This window comes from Sapajus apella, unplaced genomic scaffold (assembly GCF_009761245.1).
Source record: "Sapajus apella isolate SASKATOON/1434 unplaced genomic scaffold, GSC_monkey_1.0 scaffold41, whole genome shotgun sequence".
Classification (NCBI taxonomy): Eukaryota; Metazoa; Chordata; class Mammalia; order Primates; family Cebidae; genus Sapajus; species Sapajus apella.
The window spans coordinates 5,679,668-5,699,759 of NW_022436981.1; the positions used below are offsets into that span (position 1 = coordinate 5,679,668).

General features: G+C 35.2%; 1 protein-coding gene across 6 annotated transcripts in view; it reads left to right on the forward strand.

Moving 5' to 3' along the window:
• The window catches only part of CD2AP (CD2 associated protein), a 153,028-nt gene that overhangs the window by 106,662 nt on the left and 26,274 nt on the right, over positions 1 to 20,092 (forward strand). For all 6 annotated transcript variants that reach the window (XR_004275588.1, XM_032299633.1, XM_032299634.1 and 3 more), the window contains 2 exons: positions 12,754 to 12,919; positions 16,229 to 16,371. Coding sequence is in view for 5 of the 6 variants with exons in the window: in XM_032299633.1 (XP_032155524.1) it covers positions 12,754 to 12,919; positions 16,229 to 16,371 (309 nt within the window). In the remaining variant the exon portion in view is untranslated. The remainder of the gene's footprint in view (positions 1 to 12,753; positions 12,920 to 16,228; positions 16,372 to 20,092) is intronic.

A 20,092-nucleotide genomic window follows, 5' to 3' on the forward strand; every position in this document is an offset into this window, starting at 1 on the left:
CTGCCCTAAAAACCTTCTTTGCTCTACCTGTTCATCTGTCCCTCCCTTCAGCCCTTGGCAATCATTAATTTTTTTAATGACTCTCTACAGTTTTGCCTTTTCTGGAGTGTCATATAGTTGGACTCATACAGTGTGTAGCCTTTTCAAATTAGCCTCTTTCACTTAATTATATCCCTTTAAAATTTCTCTGTATGTTTTCATGGCTTGGGAGGCATTTGTTGTTAGCACTAAGTAATATTTCATTGTCTTTATATTCCACAATTTATTAATCCACGCATTTACTGAGGGACATCTTGATTGCTTCTAAGTTTTGGCAATTATAAGGGGAACTGCCATAAATGTGTGTAGGTTTTTGGGTGGATGTATTTTCAGTTCATTTGGGTAAATACCAAGGAGAGGGATTACCTGATAATATGACAAAAGTATATTGAGTTTTGTAAGCAACTGCCAGACTTCTTTCAATGTGGCTGTACCATTTTGTACTCCCACCAGTAATCAATTAGAATTTCTATTCTACATTCTAGCCAGCATTTGGTGTTTTCAGTGTTTTGGATTTTGGCCTTTCTAATAGGTATCTAGTGATATTTTACTTTTGTTTTCAATTGCAGTTCCATGATGACATATGGTGTTAGATATCTTCGCATGTACTTAATTGTTATTTGGATATCTTTGGTAAAGTGTTCTAGTCTTTTGTGCATTTTTAATGAGGTTTTTTTTTTTTTTCCTTCAGCTTCTTTTTTTGTATATTTTGGACAGAAGTCTTTTATTAGATGTTTTTGCAAATATTTTCGCCTAATCTGTGGCTTGTTTTCTTCACAGAGCAGAGGTTTTAAATTTTATTGAAGCTTATCAGTTATTTCTCTTATGGATCATGGCTTTGGTTTTATATCTAAAAAGTCATTGCCATACCCAAGGCCATCTGGATTTTCTTCTGTGTAATCTTCAAGGAATTTTATAGTTTTGTGTTTTACGTTTAGGTTTGTGATTCGTTTTGAATTAATTTTTGTGAAGGTTGTAAGGTTATTGTCTAGATTCTTTTTTTTTTTTTTTTTTTGGCATATGAATGCTAGTTGATCCAACATCATTTGTTGAAAAGACTTTCAGTTTTCAGATAAAAATCAAAAGTTCAAATTCAAGGTCCTCCAGTAACTGACCCCCACATTACATTTTTGATATCATCTTCCATGTGGATAACCCCCCATATAGGCTTCGAGGAAGGAAAGCTAAGCAGAATCCTGGCACAATTAAGATCTGAAGAATATCTCAGTTTATAGTATTACTACTCAGTTACTTCCTTCTATGTAATCCTTTATATAATCATATATTAGTTTACAGAACTAGAGCTTGAAGATTATCTCAGTTAATAGTGTTACTACTGTGTTATTTCCCATTATATAATCCTCTACATATAATCATGTATTAGTTCATAGAATGAGTGCCTAAAGAATATCTTACCACTCACTTATTTCCATATATATATATAAAACTATATCTTAGTTCATAATCAGAGGAATGCCTGGAGTAGACATGGTACAGAGCATGAGTTAAGGAATAAGCAGCTTAGAGTTGGAGGAATGTCTGGAGCAGACACAGTATGAGCATGGTTTAAGGGAGAACAGTTACACCAGGATAAGAATCCATGGCCCAGGTGGCAGCGTTCAGTATCATAAAGATACCCGCTGTATATGGCAGGCTTGGGGCAACAGCCACTCCTGATAAAGGAGTTGTGGGACCTTGCTCCAGTTCTTGTGGAGGGCTGCCCTCAGACCAGCAATCCCTCGAGCATCTGAGGGCTCAAAAATCCCTCCAGATAATTGCATCTTGGTGACTATGAACTATATCAGTTCTTGTTACTGTGCTGCTCAAAAAGCATCTTCCTGTAGAACTCGTTGGAACCTGCCAGCAGGTGCCGGTAACCCTGACAGCTCTGTCACTGCTGTGTGACTTATAGCATCCTCCTATAAATCTTCTGAGAAGTAGCTTGCCCGTAGATAGAGGTATTGCACACTACACCCTCTTCACTGTGCACTGCCCGCCTCCATGCCTCGTTGACCTAATGAGGGTGGACCACATACTGCACACAGCCCATTTCCTTGCCTGGATGACCTAATGGGAATGGACCCCTTGCTGTGCACTGTCCACCTCCTAGCCTAGGTGACCTAATGGGGATGGACCCCTTGTTGTATTGCTCACGACCCTATCACTATCCTTAAAGATGACTTCACTCACTGCCCTGCTCCCTAACCTATACACAATAAATACTGATGCCTCTGGACATTCGGGGCCTTGCCTGACTCTGCTTATAGGTGGCGTGGCCCCCGTGAGCCCAGCTGCGTTTTCCCTGTACTTCTGTGTCCTGTCTCTTTATTTCTCGGATCCTGCGCCTCAGCACAGCATAAGGGACACCCATGACCCTGTGGGGCCCTCAGCCCTACACTTCCATTCTTTGTGTTTATTAAATGTAGCACTCACTCTCTAGTCCCTGAATATGTCATGTACTTTCCTAGCTTTATCTCTATCTTGTGTACTTTGCTCAAAATGGAAGTTTTTTAAATATTTTTTTATACTTAAGAATTTAAAAAATATGTTGCACAATTTATGCTTAATAAAAATATTAGTCTCAGATTAATCCTTTGTGAACTAGTTAGGCAGGAGTCGTCAATCAGTTTTTAGTACTTGTTTATAATATCTGTCCTACCTGAAAAACTCATCCTACCAATATATGCACATGTAAGAGGTATATTGCTGGCTTTATTATCTATTTTTTTTACTATTAAAAAAAGTAATGTCACCAATTAGGCAGCAGTTTTGTTAAAAGTCAGATAATGACTTCCCCTATTCCCTAAAATCAGTCAGTTGATCTTATAAATAAAATGGAAGATGATGTATTTTTTTTTTTTTTTTTTTTTTTTTTTTTTTTTTTTGGAGATGGAGTTTCGCTCTTGTTACCCAGGCTGGAGTGCAATGGCGCGATCTCAGCTCACCGCAACCTCTGCCTCCTGGGTTCAGGCAATTCTCCTGCCTCAGCCTCCTGAGTAGCTGGGATTACAGGCACACACCACCATGCCCAGCTTATTTTTTGTATTTTTAGTAGAGACGGGGTTTCACCATGTTGACCAGGATGGTCTCGATCTCTTGACCTCGTGATCTACCCGCCTCGGCCTCCCAAAGTGCTGGGATTACAGGCTTGAGCCACCGTGCCCGGCCGGATGATGTATTTTTATTACATTTATCTGTGCAAAGTCCTGGCCACGATGGAATAATAAGGAGTGAATTTATACTCCTGAGTTAAACAACTAGAAAATTGGACAAAATATACGAAACAGTGGCTTTCACATATTAAACATCAGGCAGCATAAGTCACTGTGACACTGAAGAGAGACCTGTAATTATCACATCTTACTGCCTAGAAGCAGTTTTCAGGCAGCAGAAAAGAGGAAGCCAAATAGACCTCAATGTTCTTCAGAGTTGAGGACATAGAGATAGGTATTTAGGAAGGGCTGGGCAACTACCAGAGTGGCGGGAACTGCACAGAGTGCTCAGATCTGTAGACAGCTTACTGTGAGGCTTTGCCTGAATACTGATCTACACATGCATGAAAAGAAACTTCTATAATGGAGAAATAACCACTGGAAAGCAATCGGTAAAGCCATCTTTGTAACTCACAAATAGTTCCTTTTTCCATGAAGCAGAGTAAGAAGATCTCATAATATTTAGCACATTGGATAGAGTCCATAAAAGGATGTGTCACCTTAAAGTCTTCTCTGCCTCTATCTTGACAATAGGGCTAACAAATTACAGAACAGAATTGAGTACAACCTAAAAGAATATAATAAAATTTTGTATTCAAGAGTGTAAAATTCACGACGTCCATTATCTAATTAAACATTGCCAGGCATGGAAAGACCAAGAAAATAGCAATCCATAACCACGAAAGAAAAGCCAGTCAGCAGAAAAGAGCAAGAATGACAGAGATGGTGGAGATAGAAGGCAAGTACATTAAAATAGCTATCATAAACATATCCCATGTGTTTAAGAAGGTAGAAGAAAATGTGAACATTATAGTGGGAAAATTGGAAAATATAAGAAAGACCCGAATTGAAGAATACAGTATCTGAAATGAGAAACACTGAAAGTTCAGTAGATTGAAAACTGCAGAAGAAAATGTTAGTGAACTTGAAGACATAGTAATACAACTATTAAAAATATATAGAAAAAAGGGAACAGAATATTGGTTACCTGAGTGACAGTATCAAGTGGTTTTACTTACCTGTAATTGGAGTACCTAATGGATAGGTGAGAGAGTAGGGACATGAAAAAATTTAAAGAAATAATGGCTGAAAAATTTAATTTGATGCAAATTTATGATTAAAAAGCTTAAAGCCAGGAAGAAAGTAACTGTCAACCTGAAGTTTTCTACCTAACAAAAATACATTTTGGAAATGGGGCAAAATTAAAACTTTTTGAGACAAAATCTCAGAGAATGTATTGCCAGTAGAATTGTATTACAGAAAATGTTAAAAGAAATTTTTTTTTTTTGTATAAGGGAAATGACATTAGATCGGCAGTTGGAATTACTGAAAGCAATGAAGAATACCAGAAGTAGTAAATATGTGAATAAATATAAAAGACATTTTCCCTCCATTTAAAAATCTCACGATAACTGTTTATTGGAATGACTTGAAAACAATATAAAATGTTGGCTTTGAAGTTTAAGTGTAAATATGAGAATTTTTTGCATATAGGTTAAACAAGACAAGACATAATAAGAAATTCTAAGTATTTTCAGAATGTTCTCCTCATACACCTGATGTGCCTTTGATAGATCAGGTACCATGAGTAAGAAAAGTGTTATTCAAAACACTGAATAAGTCAGTGTTTTGCCAGGGGCCTTTGAACACATGCAATTGAGAGAGAGAGCCAGAGGCAATTTGAATGTTAAATTTTGTTAAATTACTTTTTACTAAGTAACAATAAATATAAATCAAAGTTCCACCCTTCTTTCCACAGTTGAGAGAGGGAGCATTTTCAAACCATGGCTAGGACCAGTTTGAAGCGTCTTAAGCCTTAGAACAAGGAAATAATTTTTCATTTGTAGTTGTGTTCATGGTTTTTATCTTATGATCTTAGGTTCCATAGAAGGCATCCTTTGAAAAGCTCTGTTCTATTGGAGAGGGGTAAAAAGAGCTACTTAGAAACCATGAAACTGATCACCCCTCTATTTTGGACTCTTAAGTGACTTCCATTATTTCATGGGATATTTTCCCAAATGTTTAGAATGGTGGTTAAACTCACTTTCTAATTTCTGTCCCAGTCCACCATGTGGATTTTCTCAAACCTCTTAGCAGTTTTCTGCTTCTCTGTCATTTTTGTTTTCCCAGAAGTACCTAAAATCCTGGCAAGTTGTGTCTCAAAATGGTAATGATATCACCACTTTGAAGCACAAATTATCCTGCTGTTTGAGATGTCCTTTTTTGTATTTATCTTTTGGTAAGATACTCATCATGTCATTGGTGTGAAATTCTTGATACAAAGGAAGGAACTCATAATTATTTTGGAGTGCAGGTAGGGAGGCATATAAATATATAGAAGAGAATGTAACAAAGGTCCTGTGTCTTAATAAAATTACTTAAATGGTAAATTTATCTATATGTCCTCTTCACTTCCTCTACACATATGTATAGTCATACCCACAGAAAGAGCATAAAATGGTACTGAAGGCTAGTCTGGTTCTATATTTTCACTGGTAGAAGCAGTGAATCTCTGCTCACTTTTGCTTTAGGAGCATTTCCTTCTGAGTTCTATTACTGCAGGCTCATGGCTTCAGCCATCTTTTGTATCTGATCCCATCAGTGGTTGGATTTATTTACATTTATTGCTTTCCGTGTGTTTGCACTTCCAACTGTTTGCATTTCATACTTTCTGTCTAAAATACATACTTTTTTAGGGGATGTCCTTCTTTCTCTGGAATTGTTCTCTCAGATTTCTCATGGCTAGGTTTTTCTCATCTTTTGGGTTCCAGCTTAAAATTTTTCTTGCTTGACTTTAAGTCTTTTCCTTACCTACACTATTTAAAAGTAGGTATTTCTCATTATTGTCTGTCACGTATTAGTTTATATGTTTGTTTTAGGATATTCTTTACCCCACACTTGATTAAACACCATGAGGGAAAACAGTGTGTGTTTAGATACCTGTACCTTATTTGCCATTGGTTCTCTAATGCCTTATGTAATAGGTATATAATACATAGGGCATACCTACTACGATATTTATTATGTAATTTGAAGGATTCTTTAAAATCTGAAGGATTCCAGCTTGCAACATGTTTACATTTGTTTTTCTGAAACTTCCTTCTAGTGCTATTTAGGTACATAATGGTGGTGTGGATAGTGGAAGGTGGTATGGATAAAAGGAAGCTGAAATGTTTCAAGAGCAAAGAACAGAAAATCCTTACTGAATGTAACTTAAACAATATGGGAAAAAATCTCACATAATTGAAAGTCTAGAAGTAGAAATCATGTGACCTGCAACTCAGTGATTCTGTTGTGGACCTGAATTATATCTTTCCATTCTGCCATCCTCAGTGGCCACTTTGTGTTCAGATCAGCTCCTCTTGTGATCACAAGAAGGCTGAGAGTGGCAGTCAGGGCAATATGATTTCTTGTTTGTGTGACAGGAAAGAGAGGAAAACCTCTCCCTAACCATGGAATCTAAGTTCTTTTCCATTTCTTGGACCACTTTTGGGCACGTTTACTTCTAGACCAACAAGACTTGTAAGAAGAATGCAATGCATTGATTGTCTCAGTGTAATCATATGAAAGTAGGTTTGATTTGGTTGGACTCAACTGCATTGTCTGCTGAAGATGTTGAGATATATTTAGGTTCTATTGTAAGGAATGCAATTTACGTTCTGTGCTGACATCTTGTAAGTCAAAGTTGAAGTAGAGTGTTGTTCTGGCAGTGACAAATGAACACCAGATGTCCTGCTGAGAACAGCTAGAATGGTTGTATGAAGTACATGTATATGTTGATGTGTATTTGACAGAGTCATCTGCTAGGGGTAGGAGAACTACAAATAAAATGAAGAACCATAAGATCAAGATAGAGGAGAAGATCAGAGCACAGTAAAGTGAGTCTGGCCTTGGGGCTCATGTTTCCTGTTAAGGCATTTGCCAGTTTTGAAAGTGGTAGCTTAGACTGAAAATAACTTGCAATAGACTTGGGTTCAAGGAGACAAAAATTCTAGTTAAAAGCTCATGAAAGCAGAGGTATCCTAGTGAACTACTAGGTTTTCATTTGGTTCCTAAAGGGATTTACTATGGGAGGAAGTCTGAAATGGAAATAAACCTAACTCTGAAGAACACTGAAGCCCATCTTTTAATTATCTCAATTCTTGATTTGAGGAAGGTGATCCGGGATTTTTACTATCCCTACCATAGCTTACTGAAGGAGTGAAAGTAAACCTTTATTCTCTAGAGAAGAAGACATCATCTAGAGTTTTAAATTATCTTTGTGTTTTCTTATAAATGTTTTGTGTCTTACACTCATCCAGAAGTTATTAGGCATACTTGTAGATATGACACATGGCTAGAAACCAAGAACAACAGACAATGGAACCTGGCCTTTAGGGGATCTAGGTATTAGAGATACCAGATATAAGCTTTCAAGTAACTATGCTTAATATATGTTAGAAGTAATAAAAGATGGGGTTGATAATTTTGGCAGAACTAAAACCCTTTTAAGTATATATGAATATAAGTCAATCTAAGCTTAAATGAATTTGTTTACACTTATAAGTATATGTAAATATATACACACAAATGTTAATGTATGTATGTCTATTTTTAAAAGAAGATATCTGAACTGAAACATAAAGAGACAAAAAAGATAGAAAATATAGACTAGACCTTAAGAGACATAAAGAATATGGTTGACTCTTGAACAACATGGGTTTGAACTACACGGGGTCCACTTATACACAGATTTTTTTTTTTAGCCTAATGGGAAATAAAAATATAGTATTGGTGAGAATGCAAAACCTGTGTATGAGGAGAGCCAACTTTTGTGCAGGCAGCTTCCACAGTGCTCACTATGGGACTTGAGTATTTGTGGATTTTGGTATACATGAGGGTCTTAGCATCAATTTCTTGTATATACGGAGGGATGATTGTATAGTGGGAAGGTCTATGTACATGTAATTAGAGGACCAGAAAGGAAGGAGAAAAAATGGAGCAGAAACTATATTTGAAGATACCAATGGTTTTCAATTTTCCAAAAGTGATTAAAAGCATCAGGCCACAGAACCAAGAATACTCTGCAGTCCAACCTGGATATATGCAAAGAAAATATTGAGGCAAAAAATTGAAGAAGACACACACAAAATTGGAAAAATATTCCATGTTCAAAGATTGGAAGAATCAATATTGTTAAAACTACACACAAAATTGGAAAAATATTCCATGTTCAAAGATTGGAAGAATCAATATTGTTAAAACTTCTGTACTACCCAAAGCAATCTAGATTCAGTGCAATTTATAACAAAGTTTATAAATTTATAGCAAAGTTGCCATTTGAAATAGCACAAATGTTCATCAGCAAAAGAATGGATAAAAGAGTTGAGGTATATTCATATACCATGATACCACGTAACAACAAATAAATGAACTAGAGATAGACACAGCAGCATGACTCTTAGGATTTCACTGAAGTAAAGTTAAAAATATTCATAAATAATCTGTGGTGTTAGAAGACAGCTTTGGGTAGGAGCAGTGGGGTAGTGATTGGGAAGAAGTATAAGGGTAACTTCGGAGATGTGGATAATGTTCAGTTCTTGGCCTATGGTGGTTACTTGGGTGTGTTTTCATATGGTAATAGTTTCTCAAACTTTATACTTAATGTTTCTGAAAATGTTATACTGCAGTTTAAACTTCAGTGAGATAAATACGAATAAATATATTGTGTCCTAAAATTTTCTAAAATGTTAGGAAAATAGATTCAATTAAGAACAGACTCACTACCTTTTAGGTAATACTGTTTTTTTCTCTAAGGTATCTCCAAGTGATCACAAAGACTATTTGATTTTTTAAATTAGAATTTATGCACTTGGAATCGCTCCATATTATCACTTATTTTTCTATTTCAATTCATGCAGTAGGCCATTGACCCTCATATGAATTAATAAGTGGGTTAACTTATTACATACAGTGTTATTAATGTATTGCTATATTCTATAGCAAATAAAAGGGCATATCAATTATTTTGTTTTATTTTGTTAGGATACATTTTAGACATTTAAAAAACAATTTTATATACTTGTGGTAACTCTTTTGTATTGCTTTTTTTTTCCCTTAGAGACAGGGTCTCTCTCTGTTGCCCAGGCTGGAGTGCAGTGATGTCATCATATCCCACTGCAACCTCACACTCTTGGGCTCAGGTGATTCTCTCATCTCAGTCTCCTGAGTAGCTGAGACTAAAGGCACATGCCACCATGCCTGGCTCATTTTTTAATTTTTTATTCTTTTGTAGAGGTGGCGTATTGCCCAGGCTTGTCATGAACTCCTGGCTTCAAGCGGTGCTCCCATCTCAGCCTCCCAAAATGTTTGGATTACAGGCATGAGCAACCGCACCCAGCCTGTATCTTAAATTAACATAATATCTGTACCTTGTGTAATTCTTCCTTGTGTATTCAGGTAGCTCATGTAGAACTTTTTTTTTTTCCTTAAGTCTACATTTTCTCTTGGATTTGGCAAATTTTTAGCTGAGCTAAAATTCTAGTACTTACAGCTGGGTGTCCTCAAAAGAATGAAGTTGGAGCCCTAGACCGCACTATATGCAAAGAGTAACTGAAAATGGATCATTGACCTTAAATATGAGTTAGAACTTTAGATGAAAACAAGAGTAAATCTTCACGACCTTGGATGTGGCAGTAGATTTTTAGGTATGTGTGATATTGTGATATAATAAGGAATGCATATTTGATATTTGTCCCTGGTTTCTGGCACATAGCTCCTAAAGGCCTTGAAATTTTCTGAGTGATAAAGGCGAGAGGAACATCTTTTGTTACTCATAACAAGTGTGTTTCAGCCACATCTGAGTTTATATTAACAAGGAGGCTTTTGTAAAGCCCCTAAGGATGGGTAGGGGCCTTGTTGCCAGGGGAACCAATCAAATGATCAGCTTTCATTAAAAACCCTAAACAACAGAGTTTAGAGAGCTCCTGGGTTGGTGAACACATTGAGAGGATGGGAAGGTGGTACATTTGGAGAAGTTACAGAAACTCTGCATCTCTTTCTGCATATCTTGCATCTGTTCCATTTGGCTGTTTTGAGCTGTATCCTTTATAAGAAACTGGTAACAGTAAGTAAATTGCCTTCCTGAGTTCTGTAAGCTGTTTTAACATTATTGAACCAGATGAGGTGGTCATGGGAATCCCCAATTTATAGCCAGTTGATCAGAAGTACGAGAGGACTGGACTTGAGATTGGAATCTGAAGTGAGAGTATTCTTGTGGGTCTGAGCCGTTAACTTGTGGAATCTGATGCTAACTCCAGAAAGATAGTGTCAGAATTGAATTAAATTATAGGACACCCAGTTGGTGCCAGATAATTCATTGTTGTGGGAATAAATCTCCACACATTTGGTGTCTCAGAGTGTTATGAATCTAGAGAAATGTAGTTTGTTAGTTTTAGACTGTGTCACGAAAAGCATATTTAACAAAAGAAAAAATAACTGTACTTTATCGAAATTAAAAACTTCTGTACATTAAAGGACATTAAGAAAGTAAAAAGACAACCTGCGGAATGGGAGAAATCTTCAGGGTTCAAGTGATTCTCCTGTGTCAGCATCCTGAGTAGCTGGGATTGCAGGCACCTGCCATTGCACCTGGCTAAGTTTTGTATTTTTAGTATAGAGATGGGGTTTCACCATCTTGGCCAGACTGGTCTTGAACTCCTGACCTCATGATCCACCTGCCTCAGCTTCCCAAAGTGCTGGGATTACTAACACTACAGAATTAATTTCAAGCTGTAATTTATGTATCTGTTAAAAGAAATATATTCAATCAGTGAACCTCTCTTTAATGTATATCCTTTGACCATTTTTCATAGTATTTTATATAAAACATCTTTCTTAATATTTTCTAGAAATTTAAGTTTGGCTGGTTGTTACCACTATATAAATAGCTTTATTTCATTATTTCAACTGGAGAGTTTGTTTTTTTTAAACCCTGATGGTATAATTATATACTACGTTGTTATATCTTGAGGCCATATAAAAATAGATTTTTGTACCAAATGATGATCAGAATTTTAATAGACTAAGCTATGTTTTCATGTGGTTCAAAGGAGCTATAAGTGGTAAAAGTGAGAAAATAGTATTCTGTATTTTCTTTTTCTTTTTTTTTTTTTTTTTTTTTGAGACGGAGTTTCGCTCTTGTTACCCAGGCTGGAGTGCAATGGCGCGATCTCGGCTCACCGCAACCTCCGCCTCCTGGGTTCAGGCAATTCTCCTGCCTCAGCCTCCTGAGTAGCTGGGATTACAGGCACGCACCACCATGCCCAGCTAATTTTTTGTATTTTTAGTAGAGACGGGGTTTCACCATGTTGACCAGGATGGTCTCGATCTCTTGACCTCGTGATCCACCCGCCTCGGCCTCCCAAAGTGCTGGGATTACAGGCTTGAGCCACCGCGCCCGGCCCCAGTATTCTGTATTTTCATTGTGAAATAAAACTTGTAATTTTTAGGGAGAGGTTTATGTGCTGTGATGTTCAGGTTTTATAATCATCAGTTTCTGGTTGATAGGAAATCTTATAGAATCATTTGTAGTTTTCTGTTAGACATTCTTTTCAAAGACCAAGTATATTTTGAAAATTATTCAGTATTGTGCTTAGGAGCTTTTTATTTTTGTATATATGTCTTATGACACATTTTAGCTGACTGCGGTATTTTGAATATCTCATGTACACATGTGTCAATTTCCATACCTGTTATGAACTCCTGAAAGATCAGGAAGCAGATATGTCATGTATAGTAAAAGAGTACTTGAGGCCTTTTTGGTGATAAAATTGTCCTTGTTAACATAGTGTAAAATTCTCAAAATTGTTATTTTTTTTTCAGCTTATTTTCTTCTACATCAAGTGGAAATACCCATTTCATTGCATTATTAAATGAAATGGTACTAATAAAATTCTTACCACAGTAGTAAGAATTATAAATATAAGCCTATAATTTTTATCTGTGGCTAATCAATCTAGCCCTAGTTTCTCTTAACATTTTTCCCTCACCATTATGCTTTTTAAATTTGAATGTTATGTAGCACTTGAGGTACTACTTGTTTTTAGTGCTCTATATTTCAGCTTCAGAAAATAGTCTGGATTTAAGTCCAGCTAATTTTCTGTTTAAAGTGAAATCATATGTGGTTGTATTTGAGATGGACTTGTATTTGAGATGGACTACTATGCTTAGAAGCAAAGGTTCCTGGGAACATAATAAAAAGTAGGCATTATCTATTAATCAGAAGCTTATTAGTGGTTTTCCTCTCTACCCTAGTATACCTTTTTTTTAAAAGCTATTCAGGCTTATTAAATTAAAATATAACTTTAAAATAAATAAGACAGTACACACCTACACAAATATAGAGAATGAAAGTTCACGTCTGCCCCTGTCTCACACTTCCCAGCATGATACAAACTTTTAGAAATAGAAAAACCTAAATAATTTTGATTGTTAATAACTTGTTAAATATTTTTAATCTTAGATGAAAAATCAACACTGGAACAGAAACCTTCTAAACCAGCAGCTCCACTAGTCCCGCCCAAGAAACCTACTCCACCTACCAAAGCCAATAATTTATTGAGATCTTCTGGAACAACATACCCAAAGCGACCTGAAAAACCAGTTCCTCCACCACCTCCTATAGCCAGGTAAGTTTTACCTAATTTTAAGTTAGCTTATTGATTTATTCACCTTTGACCTTAATTGCTCTGTTGCCTTTCTAAATCTCCAGGTAAGTTTTTTCTTATTTTTCAAATATATTTATTTTTAAAATTGACATATACAATTGTATGTATTTATTAAATACAACATGATGTTTTAAAAATTATATATATATATATATATAAATACATTGAGGAATGGCTACATCTAGCTAATTAACAGCCTCACGTAGTTGAGATTGTTAATTATGAGTAACTATGTGATAACTTCACATAGTTAATTATTTTTGTGATGAGAACACTTAACATTCACTGTTAGCATTTTTAAAGAATGCAGTACATCACCATTAACTGCAGGCACCATAATGTACAATGGATTTCTTGAACTTACTCCTTCTGTCTGACTATAAATATGTATTCCTTGACTACATCTCTCCATTCCCCTCCAACCCACAACCACTTTAGGCTCTGGTAATCACCATTCTACTCTCTATTTCTATAGGATCAACTTTTTTAGACTTCACATTTGAGTGGAGAACATGTGGTATTTGTCTTTCTGTGCCTGGCTTATTTCACTTAACATCCTCCAGATTTGTTGATGTTGTCGCAAATGGCAGGCTTGCTTTCTTTTTTTATGGCTAAATAGTATTCCTTGAGTATATATGCCACATTTTCTTTATTCATTCATCCATTGATACTTTAGGTTGCTTCCAAATTTTGGCTGTTGTGAATAGTGCTGCAGTAAACATGGGGGTCCAGATATCTCTTTGACATTGATTTTATTTCCTTTGGATACATACCCAGTAATGGGATTACCAGATCATATGACAATTCTGTTTTTAATTTCTCAAGGGACCTCTATACTGTTTTCCATAATGGCTGTAGTAATTTACATTCCTATCAACAGTGTGCAAGCGTTCCCTTTTCTTAAGATGCTCACCAACAGTTATTATCCATTATCTTTTTGAAAAGTTAAAATTTATTTTAACATTGTAAATAACATCCAAGAAGAATATAAACATGTTGAAAGCTGGATATGTACACAAAGATCACAGGCAGGTTCTGGCAGTTTGATTGGAGCCTTGGTTATTAAAATGCAGCAGTAAATTCCCAGGGGGCTGAGCACTATTCTGCTGGCTATGCCAACAGTCCTTGTGCACACTTAAAACACTTGGAGAGTTTTAGTACAAATCCAGTCAGGGTTGGAACCATGGCAAACCAAGAGCTCTTAGAGATGGACCTATTTGTGCTGCTAGGCATCATGGAGAAAGCAGCAGATAGAAATGAAGGAGGTGTGTAGGCAGAAGGCTCTCTCCTGCCACCCAGACAAAAATTGGATAATCACAGAGCATCTGAACTCCTCCACTAGCTTTCTCAGGCCTTGCTGCAGCCAGGGCTTCATATGATGAAGTTAGAAAAGCCAAGAAGCAGACAGCATAGAGGACCCAGAGGCTTGATGAGAGAAAAAGGAAAGCTAATCTTAACTTGGAGGCCCAGGCTTAGGTGAGTGAGAAGATGGAGGAAAGCTACAGCACCAGGACATCTTAGTGAAGAGTGTTCCCGGCAGCTGGAAAACAGCAGATGATGATCCAGGAGCAGATGTGCCAGGAACTTGACTCAAGACTAAACGTCAGAAAATACTGAAAGGAACCCCAAACTAAAGCTGAAATGGAAGTGCAAGAATGGCGAGTCAGAAGGCAGCTACTCCAAAGACGTACTCTTGTGGCTTTTACAAAAGTATGGTGGAGTTCTCCACCTGGTGCTTTTCAGTAAGAAGGCAGGCACTGCTGTCATGGAGCTTGGGACTGTCAAGGCTTCAAAGGTGGCTGTCTGGAATAAAGTTGGCCTGATTGATAATCCTCGGAAAATTTCCTCTTTGGAAGGAGGACTCCAGAGTGCAGTGGGTCCCAGCCACTCAGGACAGTCAAAGGACCTGTGGTGTCTCTTCTTGCCACATGCATTCAAGAGCTAATCACCAAGATGCAGCAGTAGTCAAGGAGAGACAGCCCATTTAGTCTTCTGCCGTAGCCTTCCCAAGTCACAGCCCTTTTTAAAAACATCATCGATAAACTTTAAAAGCAAGAAAGAAACAAACAATCTCAACAAAAAGAGGGCTAAGCACATGAATAGACAATTGTCCAAATGGCCAACAAGCATATGGAAAAATGATCAAAATCATGAATTATCAGGGAATGCAAATCAAAACCACAATGTGATACCACCTCACTCCTGCAAGAATGGCCATAATCAAAAAATAATAGATATTAACATGGATGTGATGAAAAGGGAACACTTCTGCACTGCCGGTGGAAATATCAACTTGTACAACCACTATGGAAAACAGTACAGAGATTCCTTGAAGAGCTAAAAGTAGATCTCCCATTTGATCCAGCAGTCCCACTACTGGATTAACTACCCAGAAGAAAAGAAGTCATTATATGAAAGAGATACATGCACATGCATGTTTATAGCAGCATAATTCTCAATTGCAAAAGTATGGAACCAGCTCAGATACCCATCAATCAGTGAGTGAATAAAGAAATTGTGGTGTACATATATATATACCATGGAATACTACTCAGCCATAAAAAGGAATTAAATAATGGCATTCACAACAACCTGGATGGAATTGGAGACCATTATTCAAAGTGAAGTAACTCAGGAATGGAAAATCAAACATTGTGCGTTCTCCCTTATATGTGGGAGCTAAGCTATGAGGATACGAAAGCTTAAGAATGATACATTGGACTTTGGGGACTTTGAGGGAAAGGGTGAGAGGGAAGTGAAGGATAAAAGACTACACATTGGGTACAGTGTACACTGCTTGGGTGGTGGGTGCACCAAAATTTTAGAAATCACCAGTGAAGAACTTATTCATGTAACTAAACACCACCTGTTTCCCAAAAACCTGTTGAAATAAAAAATAACTTAAAATAATAAAACAATTATAAAAAAAACAGGAGTATTCTGTACATTTTAATTTAGCTCTGTTACTTACCTTCTAAAGTTGTCCATCTTGTTGCAGTTTAATTTTTAAGTATGATTTTCCATATTTTCTGTAGATCTGTTGAATGTTAATTTTATATTTATAATAATTTTCTACACTTAAACTGTTCTCACATTTCTGATTTTATTGTGATCAGTCTTAGGACAGAGTTTTACGTTTATAGAAATAGTTTTACAGAACAGAAAGTAATCAGTATTAGACCATAAAATCTTTAATGTCATTAAATCACAATTTTTTTTTAAAGTCATGTTTCTTACTAGTGATTTTTGCATGTTTTTTTCTTACTTCAGGATTAATGGGGAAGTTTCTACCATTTCAGCAAAATTTGAAACTGAGCCTGTATCAAAACCAAAGCTAGATTCTGAACAGTTGCCACTTAGACCAAAATCAGTAGACCTTGATTCACTTACAGTAAGAACCTCCAAAGAAACAGGTAGGTCAGCATGGACAATGGTGATGTGTTAAAAAAAAAAAAAAACAAACTGTCAATATAGGTTTCAGCAACTATTTAAAATAAGAGATATGTGTATGCAGTTTGTGTGTGGATAAAGTTGAAATTACGCAGTTGAAATTTGTTTAAAATTTAGTAGCCAAAGTAGAAATAATAAAAGAAGATAAGTAAGTAAAATTGTTATGGTCCTTACTGGTCAGAGGTTTCTTACTGATCAGAGGATTGAAATAGATTTTAAAAGATGATCCGTCTGTTACTTTCTCTTTAAAGTTTAAAAATGAGATAATGTAGACTTTCAGTGTCAGCATTAGATTAATAGGACTTTAAATTTCTCCTCTTAATCCAGAGATACTTTTGTTTTCAGTATAGGAGAATATTTTTCTAACTCTGTATATCAGCAGGCTTCACTTCTTTTGCTTATTTTTTTTTTAAGCTTTAGGACTGATTTTTCAGCTTACTGATCATCTTTATTTGTCTAGTCTGTACATCTTCCTATTTTTCTTAAAATACCTATTATTATAAAATGGAAAACTTGAAACAGAGAAGTCTTGATAGTTTTCATTATTAAAGGCATTGTGCCTTCATTATTTTTTGGTAATTGTTAATATTTTGTAGAGTGCTTTGCATTTGTTTTTAGTTTTTTCAACTTTTTCAAAGCCCTTTCTCATATATGTTCTTAGTTTACGAAGCAAATGCTTTTTTCCCTCCTCTTTTGTGCCTAAACAAAGTAAGGTACAGACACATCAAATATACACTATCCACATAAATCAAAGCAAACTCTTTAAATTTTCTCCTTTATTCTGTGATATTCTTTGAAGAAATCTTCCTTGTCATATAGTTGGATCCTGCCTACTATGGATGAAGCTCTATTTACTACTGATTTCTGGGAATTGAGATGTTGATTGTATTTTAGAGAAATTCATTGAAATTTATTCAGTATGTTTCATATGGTGAAAATTATTCTTAGTAATTATTCAATGAAAAAAAGAAAAATCCTCATGCTTTAAAAAATCTTTTATTTTTTATTGAGCTTATCAGTAAATAGAATTTTGTCAGTTCATATGGTTTTCTGTTTGATTTAAAATTAGCTAGAAATGTGTTTTACAAGTTACAATTGAAGAAAAGCAGATTATTTGCAGAATTTTAACTCTGGAAATAAAAAAGTTATTGCAGCTATATTTTTAATTTTTACAAATTTGTGGGATCTTTATCACACAAGTCTTTAAATGTTGATGGAGTCCCTTTGGGAATTGAAGGAGTAACACCTGGAATCTGTATCTCTTGCTTTGTATTCATCTCGAATGTTTGCTCTATTTAGTTTATGTCAAGGCAGTGGAATATTTTTTTAAATTTAGGAAAATTAAAACATTTTCATTTTTTTCAAAACTTTTTTCTATGTAGAGTCACAAAACACTGCCATATTTCTAGTAAAAATAATATATGTAACAATTTCAAACTATCGATGATTGGAAAGTTCTGTTTTTACTTGGTTTTGGGGGCCCTATATCTATCTTTTATCCATAGCTGTTATTTACTCCCCATATAATAAACACAGACTTAGTGGAACAGGGTATGAAAACATCTTATTTCTGATTTGTTCTTTTCTTCCAATAAATAAGGAAATAATCTAGAGATGCTCAGACTTCGCCATGTCTGAAAACTAACAGTTACTTTCAGGATGCTGTTATTTATTCCTTCCATTTAATTACACTACCTTTGGTGTACTACACTTCAGTTAAGAAAATACAAATGTTGAGGACTGAGTTCATGTTAAATACCAAATTATTTACAGAGCAAGTGTTATATCCTTATTAGTTCTTTAGTCACAGTTGCATGAAGGCCTAATTGATGGCAGTAAATGGCATTTGTCCTAAGCATTAATTCAGAGATTCCTGCTACCTTTTTAAATTAGACCATCATATGTTCCTAGTATTAGTAATATAAAAGTGTTCTACCTCTTCTGTGATGTTAATAACTTAAAAAAAGTGTTTTGGCTCAAATACAGCCTCAAATATAATGTATGAAACTAGCCTTTTTAATATGTTTTAGAAAGTTGAAAATATACATGAAAACTTATTGAAAATTTTATTATTATGTACCATAATAATTTGAGGTGAAGTAATAGAAAGTACACTGATTTTGCTGTTTAAAAAGGGGATTTTATTTGTTAGTTGATTGCTGATAGCAAGTTTCTTAATGTTTTTTCCCTTAACTAACAATGGAATGATTTAGGACATGTATATGTCTACTGGAGTACCTGACATGGAAGTTATTACAAATGTTATTTTTCTTCTTCCCTCCCTTCTCCGTTGTTAATTAAACCCATCTCATTTTGTTTTTGTTCTAATCTATAAAGGATATAAATCCCTGACTCTATTCTCTGATATTATTTTTTTATTTATAAAGTCAAATGTAAACATTTATGTGTATACATAAACCATGTATATAAATACAGACTGTGACTTTTGTACTTGCAAGAAAGACATATCCAGAACACTCAAATTTTCTTTTTTTATGACATGACATAACTTTTTAGTTTCTTCATATATATTTTCATATATAATGTAGTTTTATAAATATCAGAGCTGTTAAGAACCATGCTTACATTTTTTTTCTCTGTTACAAACACTTCCTCAAAAATTGGTTTAAGGAAAATCTCACTGCCACTACTAATTAATAATAAAGTTTGTGCGGTCCACATATTTCTAAAATCGAACATTATCTGAAAGGTAAAATTATTTTCCAATTAGTTTTAAAATATCAGATAGAAAATTTTATAGTAACCTAGCTGTTACATTAAGAAAGCCCAACTGATGAACTTCCCTTACAGTGTAGTATTTTTATCTTTTGGTTATTTTTCTGGGATAAGATTTTCTAGGATTAAAAGACAATTTTACACCTGTGATTACAGCACTTTGGGAGGCCAAAGCAGGAAGATTGCTTGCATCCAGGAGTTAGGGACTAGCCTGGGCAACACACTGAGACATTGTCTCTACAAGGGAAAAACAAAACAAAACAAACAGAAAAGTCGGTCATGGTGGTGCATACCTGTAGTCCCAGCTATTAGGGGAGGGAGGCTGAGATGAGAGGATTGCTTGAGCCTGAGAGTTGGAGGTTGTAGTGAGCCTTGATCATGGGCCATTCTCCACCCTGAGTGATAAAGTGAGACCCTGTCTCAAAAACAAGCAAAAACAATGTTAAAGAAACATATTATTTGATGGAAGCATTCACTGTTGAATAAGGAAACAAAATTCTTTTTCTTCAGGTTTGATAGTTGATCTATTTTTTAAAAATCACTTTTCCAATATTTACTCATTTCTTCCAGAAAGAATTTATGGTGGAATTTTTCTAGTAGGTACCTGTTGAGTATGTATACTGTCAAAAAGTGAGTGAGCCTATGTCTAAATTGGGATTTTCAAAAATTTAGTTTCTAATAATTTCCTTGATTATTCCATATTAAAGACTTGTAAGAACCATATAAGGAATTAGTGAATTTTTATTTATATATGTTTGCAATATTTTAAAGATAGTATTGTCATATTTTTATAATGAGATGTTTTAAAGTAACATTTAACATATTTTTCTTCTTTGATACCATAGAATTAAAATTGCTTTTCATCATTGTAATTTCTGTCATGGGCTAAAGACTAAAAGTTGACTAAAGGGTGATTTAATTTTAGTTATAACTACATTATGAGATGTT